The sequence below is a fragment of the Pipistrellus hanaki genome (genome assembly GCF_964339955.1).
Source record: "Pipistrellus hanaki genome assembly, chromosome: 7".
In the NCBI taxonomy this organism is placed as follows: Eukaryota; Metazoa; Chordata; class Mammalia; order Chiroptera; family Vespertilionidae; genus Pipistrellus; species Pipistrellus hanaki.
The window spans coordinates 65,903,682-65,912,100 of NC_140509.1; the positions used below are offsets into that span (position 1 = coordinate 65,903,682).

At 45.5% G+C, this 8,419-nt stretch overlaps 1 protein-coding gene across 1 annotated transcript in view; it reads right to left on the reverse strand.

Moving 5' to 3' along the window:
- Positions 1-7,906, reverse strand: part of ARFGEF3 (ARFGEF family member 3) — a 133,070-nt gene extending 125,164 nt beyond the window's left edge. The window contains exons 1-2 of the mRNA XM_084890649.1: positions 7,678-7,906; positions 1,240-1,291 (exon numbers count right to left, since the gene is read on the reverse strand). Coding sequence (XP_084746775.1) covers positions 1,240-1,291; positions 7,678-7,762 — 137 coding nt within the window. The 5' untranslated portion in view covers positions 7,763-7,906. The remainder of the gene's footprint in view (positions 1-1,239; positions 1,292-7,677) is intronic.
- Positions 7,907-8,419: the final 513 nt, after the last annotated feature.

The window sequence follows — 8,419 nt, forward strand, 5'->3', positions numbered from 1 at the left end:
CGTTTTAAGTAAGGGTGCCTCTAGAAGTTGGAGACCAGAAGTCATCTCCCTAAAGTACCCAGGCTTTGTGTCTTGGAGAGTCATTCTTTCGTGAACACAAACACCCAGCAGGCACTCCCCTCCTCCAAGCACGAATGCCACCAGATGCCTGCCCATTTAGCATTATGCACACTCAGTTTGATTAACACATAAATTCCCTTATAATAGATCAGCCAGGAGCAGATCAACCAACACGAGACATAATAATTTTTTTAAAAAAGACAGAAACATAAATTTTGTTCAATCTCCTTGAAAAGAGAGAAAATACCTAATAAATCATAGTATCCTGAAAATACAGAAATTACACTCAACAATTCAATATTTTTAATAATCTCAAAAAAATCTGGAAACAATCCAAGTGTCCAATATGAAGAAAGCTTCTATAATTATATTACAACAGCCATATAATGGAAGAATATACAATATTTTAATTTAAAGAACATATACTGACATTAGAAAAAGTTCTTCACGTGATGCTAGAAAAAAAAAAAAGCAGGGAACTAATTAGTAAATAAAATTTCACATGAATTTGTAAAGATATCTGTGTGAGGGGGAAAAAGCCTATTAAGAAATGTATTAAACTGTTTTCAGTGGTTCTCTTCGGCCTGTGTAAATATGAACTACTTTGTTATTTGTTCTTCCAAATTTTCCACAAAGGACATATATAATATTTCTGATGATGAGAAGAAATTACAAAAATGAGGGCAGCAAGGAAGGTAGGAAAAGCGGTTCATGGTTTCAGGGCTGCTGCCTGTGGCTGCTGTTTGTGAGATGGTGACCAGTCAAGGAGCCAATGACAGCTTGAATCCATTCCACACGTCGTTCTCCCCGCCACACACACACACACACACACACACACACACACACACACACACAAAGAGGGGCTCCATTTTCTCATCCACAGAAGATACTGTCCCTTGTCCATATCCTCACTTAGGTTATAGTCATTTCTGCCCCCGACCATCATCCTCCCATCCCTTAGCTTGTTCCATAGCTTGTTCCTTTGGCTTGAGGTTTACCTTACTCCACAGACAGGTGGAAATCAGTGCAATCAATTCCTATCATGCCAACCTCATGAAATATCCCAGTCCGTGCATGTGAAAAAGCCAGCAGTCAGCAAGTATCATCCTACAAACCAACGAGGTTACCTGGACTTTCGGGAAAGCACGGCGGGCAATTATACAATTCCAGCCTCCTTACCTCAGCAAGTGTGGAGGGATCTTGACAACGGTATCCACACCACCCAGGGTTTCTGCAAAAGGAAAATTACAGTTAAAAATAAATATGTACAAAGTTAGAATCTGAACTGTACATAATTTCACTGTTCGTTTCTTTCTTTCCCCAGAAATTTCTATAATTATAAAGTAGTCAATTTTCAATTCTCTGACTGCAAATCGTCCATATTAAAAGATACTCCTCCCCTAATAGCCCCGGAGACGTATTTCCCTATAGAGACATAGAATGAAAAATTCAACTCCTAACCGGAATCAGAATGCCAATTTAATCTAGTTACAACTGACGAAAATACTATATTCTTACAATAGAGACAGAGAAAGAAAAATGGTTTCCTTGAAACTATGGTTTTAATACCCTTCGATAATAACTTATACATAAGAGGCTTTCAAGTTCACAAAGCATTTTATGTAACATCTCATTATTCTTGCACACATTTATGACATGGTGGATTAAACCTTTTTTAAATCACACTATAATTAGAAATACTGATTGGGAGGCTCAACAAAATCTCATGAATTCAATGTGGATGTTCAATTGTTTGTTTACCACTATTGTGCTTCCAGTAGTAGAAATAATGAAAAGGTCACTATTCTCTCCCAAGAAAAAACAAAAAACTGTTCTTTTTCAATAGCTCCAACTTGTCTTCAGTTCTTTAGCTCAAACTGTATTGATGCAGATTCTTCACTGCTTAGAGCTACCCTGTTTCCCCGAAAATAAGACAGTGTCTTATATTAATTTTTTCTCCCAAAGTTGCACTAGGTCTTATTTTCAGGGGATGTCTCATCTTTCCATGTGCTAGGTCTTATTTTCGGAGGATGTCTTATTTTCGGGGAAACAGGGTAGCAAGCCCTGTCAATTTGAGCCATTTTCGTTGGGGAAGGAGAAACAACCTTGCTAAGAGAGCAGAGGGAGCAATTGACACCAAATGTCTCCCTGAGACTCAGGAGTAAGAACAGGTGAAAGCATGATGTTAGGATCTGGGCCTATGGTGGCCAATGGGACAAAACATTGGTACAAGCAAGGCAACCCACACAGCAGAAAGATGGAAACAGCAGGGTCAGTGGTGCTGTGGCCAAGAGAGGAAGTGAAAGGAATGTCCTTAAGGTGATAGGACAACAAGGAAAAGAAGTCCTGAGTTTCAGGGGCAGGGAGCAGCTCAAAGGCTACACAGGTCAGCACGGCCCAGCAGGGCCAGTGGCCAGGACAGCTTCATGCTGCTCCCCACACGGAGGCTCTGACACCCAACAAGCAAATTGTCATGATTTTCCCTATCAGAGAGAGGGGTTTATGCTCAATCAGAATGTGCAATGGGCTGAAACGAGTTTGGCTCAGTGGATAGAACATCGGGCTGTGGACTAAAAGGTCCCAGGTTCGATTCCGGTCAAGGGCATGTACCTTGGTTGCGGGCACATCCCCAGTAGGGAGTCTGCAAGAGGCAGCTGATCAATGATTCCCTCTCATCGATGTTTCTAACTCTCTATCGCTCTCTCTTCCTCTCTGAAAAAAAATCAACAAAATATATTAAATAAAAATTAAAAAAAAAGAATGTGCAAAGGTGCCCAACTCTACAAATGCTAGAAGAGCTAGAAGAAGGGGAAAGAGAAAGCCATAAGGAGCCCATCCCTCAAGAAGAGATGTTGAGTAGGTAGCTGCATTGGGGTTTGGAGATCAGAGCACAGGTGTGAGCTGGTGATATAAACAAGGGCATCACATTGTCAGAAACTGAACTGACGCTGTGGGTATGGATGGGTGTGTTCAATCCAGCAGGATTGGGAGTAAGAGACGAGGGCTCACGGCTAGTTCTTGCAAAACTCAAACTCTTAGGCTGGGAAGAAGAGCTAGCAAAGGTACAGAGCATCTCAAGAAGTATGATAAGATTGGTAGGGCATGGTCACGGAGGCCAAGGTAAAGTGGGTGCCCAGTATGCTCAGTATGGCCAAGAGGCCCTGTAAGGTGGATGTGAGGATGGTCTGCTAGACTGAGGTCCATGTATGTTCTTCTTCACTGAGAGTTGGTGGAATGCTGGAGGAGAAAGTTGGATTATAGTGAGTTGAAGAATGAGTAGAGGATGTGGACACACTCATTATAGACACTCTTATAGAAGTTTGGCTGTGAAAGTAACAGAAACTGTGGCTAGAAGGAAAAGTAGGTAGGAAGATAGAGGGAAGGATGGTGGCTGGATAGACTATCTTTCCACTACTTGGTGTTCCAGTCTCTAACTTCCTTTCTCCTTTCCTCCATTTTCTAAATCCATTCTATACGAGTCCCTGATATAAGTAAAAACATTTCTAAAATAAGGGCATGGTCCCTTCCAGAATGATGTTGTGCCATTCTACTTTACCCTGCCATTCCCACCTCACAGGCTTCCAGGATTGCCAGTTCTTGAACAGGCCCTTCACAAGGTGAACCTTCTGGCCAGACCATTTCCTCACTGATGAAAAAAAAAAAAAAATCTACCAAACTAGATAGCTCAAAATAGACGAGGGGTACATGTATGTTTCTTGCCATTTATTATAACCCTATTAAAAATACCAATTTTCATAGGTGTATTAATGACATAAAGTGCTAAAGTTAAAATATAAATGGAAATTCAGCATATATGACACTAGAGGCCTGATGTACAAATTTGTGCATAGGTGGGTTCTGGCTGGCCTGCCCCAATGGGGGGCCCATCGGGCCAGGCCAGCCGAGGGGAGGGGCAGTGGGCAGTTGGCCAGCAGGACCTGCCCCCGATTGGGGTGTTAGGGACCAATTGAGGCCAGGCCGGCCATGAGAGGGGGGCAATCGGGGCCCAGATCAGGCCGATTGGCTGCCACAGTGCATGTCACAGCCACCAGTCATTCCAGTTGTTCTGCCATTCTGGTTGCTGGGCTTTTATATATATAGATATATCACACTTTGCAGAAGGAAAATACTCCAATATGTGATGTTATCTCTGGGTTGTGAGATTACAGGTGATTTTAATTTTTTTCTTTATACTGTTTGAATATTTTTCTGTATTAAAAAATGAAAATCTATAGGTCTTACAAATAGAAAAAATTTTAATATTACTTGATACTCAAACAAGTCATTACCATTGTTGATTTATTCATTGACCATCTGCCTCTCATATTGTAGGAGCAGAAGGCACAAAAAAAACACAAGCACCTGTCCCTTTGCTCAAGAAGCTCACGACTACACTGTTGCTATTTGTTGTTTTCGTTGACCAGTATCCACTCCCCACCTTCTGAAGCAGCACCCTAATCTGGTTTTGAGGAAACCATCCTTCCCAGACTCTGGGATTTCACTGGGCCTTGTAGCCTAGGCCTAAGCCAGTTAGCCAATTCCATTCCTTAGCTAAAGGACTTCTTCAAAGATACATACAGGAAGTGGCATCAAGAGAAAACAAATGAAAGCAAGGAATGACTGGAGATATTCCCCTCTCTTGAGATGATCCATTTCAGGCTAAGTGAGAGATGACTCCTCTCCCTATAATGGTCCCAGTGGGAGGTGACCCCTTTCTCTTAAGATGGGCTAAGTGTGGAAGTGACCCATCTCACCCATGATGGTCTAAGTGTGCTGATGCCCCTTCTTCATGAGATGGTCTAAATAGGATCACTCATGAGCCGAAGATGTGGAGACACATGGAGAGCATTGAGTTATGGCAAAAAGAGCAGAGCAAGGTCTGAGAAACACTACCTACCCTGTTTCCCCGAAAATAAGACAGTGTCTTATATTAATTTTTTCTCCCAAAGTTGCGGTAGGTCTTATTTTCAGGGGATATCTTATCTTTCCATGCGCTAGGTCTTATTTTCGGAGAATGTCTTATTTTCGGGGAAACACGGTAATTCCTGAACCAAACTCAACCCCCAGCCTTCCAAGGGACATTTAATTAAAAATGAATACATTCTGTTTGAATTAGTTTTTTTGGTTTCTTGATCCCAACATATTTCACAATATTCTGCCCCTAGAGGGTTGCTGTGCCTACAGTTAACTATAATCCAAAGCAGCAGGTGCTTGAGGAAAGTCATGCGGACAGGCCTCTGAAGCCAGAGGGCCAAACGATTCACCTGAGTTCAGGGAATAAATTCTTCCCATGTGATTGGGTTTTAGGAGACTGGAAAGAGAATTCCTGGCAGGACCAGCGTGAGCAAAGGCAGAGACATGTGCAGGGCACAGTGTGTTCAAGAAAGTAGTGCAGCTTCTGTTGGAGAAAGAAAGAAGTCTGGGGCTAGATTCTGAAGAGAGTTCTAAGGAATTTATACCTTAATCATAAAAAAAAATTATGGGGTTGAGGAGTGAGAATTGTTTTTAGTATAAAAAAAAAAAAAAAAAAAAAAAGATGGAAAAGTTGACCATGGACTGGAGTAGAAAAGAAAATAGGGAAACCATATCTGTAGGCCTTTTTAAAGGCTGCATTCTCCCTTCCACATGGCCTTCTAACAAACCTCTATAGGGAGGAAGTGTTTATTCATCTATTCATCCTTATATCTCACTGCTTAATAAGTAAATATTTGCTAAAGAAAGAAAGAAAAGAAGAAAGCCATAGCTTACCCATTTATCAAGTCAAATCTACTTCAAAAGTCCCACCAGTCACACCTATCCCCCTTCTCCCAGCACCTTTGCCCTCACAGTCAGCCCCTCTTCTTTGATCTGTTTTCCTGGTTTACTCTGCCAGCCTACACAATGCATGCCCCGCACTATTATTTAACTATTTCATGCACTCCCCTCTCATCTTGCTAACTAGAGGAAGGAAACCCATCTATTCTTACAGTCCGGCTGGACTCTAGGCTCTCAGCTTGGACAAGCTACCTGCTTCAACTCTGGTCTTCCTGGGTAGCTTCAAAGATCTAATCTCAGCAATGTAACAAGAAGCTGAGCATCAAACATTAAAAATACTAGAATACTCTCCTCCTCCCTTTTATCTAAATCTGCGTAAGTTATAGCAAAGTAATAATGAATACAAGGAATGGCATGTTTAGAGTGCAGTTGGGCCCTGCTTTATTATGTTACCCAGCCATCTGTGACCTTTCAGTAGAGGCCTTTGGGAATCTAGGTCTGAATCACTCTGCTGAATGACAATGGCAATGCAAAAACAGTACTGTGGCTTTAAGAGCCTTGCCGCTCACTTATTTATCTGCTCCATTTTTTCTTTAGCAGTAAACAAATGATCAAGTTCTGGTTCTACCTACAAGATCAACTTCCTAGACAATATTTTAGAAAATATTGTGAACATATGCAGGTGTAAAAAATTATATATATATATATATATATATATATATATATATATATATATATATATATATATATGTTTCTATGAATGTCTGTACACACACACACACACACCCAAACATATGTGAATTAACAGAGTCGCCTGAAATGCCATCAGAATGTTACATGTAGTGGGAAACATGCTAATGCACTTCTCTCTTTTTAGGCGGTACCACAGGAGAATGTCTTGACAAGCACCAATTGTTTCTTGGTCCAGAGAGAAAGGATTTCCATTTCATATGTTAATGGCGTGGGAAAGGAGGAAGCACCTGCAGACTTGGGCAAAGCCAGGGCCCCAAGGCGCTGCCCTGCTGTCCTTTGGCCTTTCCTTTTTTTAAAGCATCCCCCTCCCACAGTGTGTTCCCAATCTCTTTGTATTCCTATCCAGACTATCCTGATTGCCCAAATCCTTGCGAGATTACAATGTCTTTCCGATTTCTGGGAGATTGAGTTCTGCAACCCGAGTCAGATGGGAAACAAATTTGCCTGATTGTTGCAATGTCTTTCGGCTTTCTCGGAGGCTGGGTTCTGAGCCTGATGGAACTTACTTCAATGCCTGCACAGCTCACAAATCTGAATCCCACCTGCCCGGAGGGCGGGCCACAACAGAATGGCAGGGGTACACACAATCCCACCTGGATGTTATTTTTTTATGTGCAATAAAAAACGAAAGACGATCCTTAACGAGCTGGCCTCTGCCAGGAAATCAAATTAAAACAGCCATTCCTTCCTGATTACATTGGACAATGTTTCGAGATCCGGGTTGATGGTCCAACTTCCCTCTTTCCCGCAGGCGCTTGGGAATCAGGCCCCTGGATTCGCACCAGCCTTTGTGGTCCTGTCTCCCTCGGGGATGGGTGACCACGGTCCCCTGTGCCGGGGATCTGGAGGAGGGACCCTCCGGGCGTGGAGGGCAGCGGATCCCCGTGAATGTTTAGAAGATAAACAGACCAGAAGGGAGACGAACGGATGTCAACACCCGAAAACCAAGATCCTCCCATCGTACCTCAATGCACCGAGGCAACTCTCCCAATTGAGCGAAATGCATGCAAAAGAAAGGCTCGGCGAAAGGATTTCAGCCCCGGCCCCGGCCCCAGCCCCGGCCCCAGCCCCAGCCCCCGCAGGTGCCCGCATCCCGCCCCGCGCGCTCACCCAGGGCCCAGGTGCAGCTCTCTCTGATGGCTTTGTACTTGCTCCCGGACGCTTCCTTCTGCAGCTTCCTCAGGATCTCTTCCATCTTGACCTCCTCCGGGGCCCTGCCGCCGAGAAGGAGCGCGAGGAGGCCGGTCGGGGACGCCGCCGCCGCTGCCTGGCCCTGCGCGCCCCGCGGCCCCGCTCCCAGCCCCGGCCCCGCGGCGGCTGGTGAATCACGGCCGCTCCGCGCGCGGCCACGTCAGCCCCGCCGCCCGCCCGCCGCCCGCCGGGTCAGGTGCGCTCTGAGCGGGGCCACGGCCACAGGGGGTCGGGCCCCAGGCGGGATGACGCTCCCTGGGCCCCGCCACCAAGGGGAGCCTGGGGCAGGAGGCTCCGAGGAGCGGTGGAGGCGGATGTCCTGCGCCCGCGCGCAGCCCAGCGTTGACAGCTCGGCCCCGGGAGCGTCTGATCGGCGGCGCGGAGGCGGCGGGAGGGGCCTCTCCGCGGTCCTCCCCGCGGCCCTCCCCGCGCCGCCCCCTGCGCGGGGTGGGGGCTGCCAAGCCCGGGCGCGGGGTCCCCTGCGGGATGTGGCGCCCCCCGCTGCATCCCTTGGCCCATGCTTTCACCTTTCAATGATCAGCTCTCTGGGTCCACTCTGCACCACTCTGGGTGCCCGGCCCAGGCGCTACCTGTGATTAGATTAGGGTTACTCTGTCCAGCGTGTATGCAACCTTCTCTCTCTCTTTCCCTCTCTCCCTCT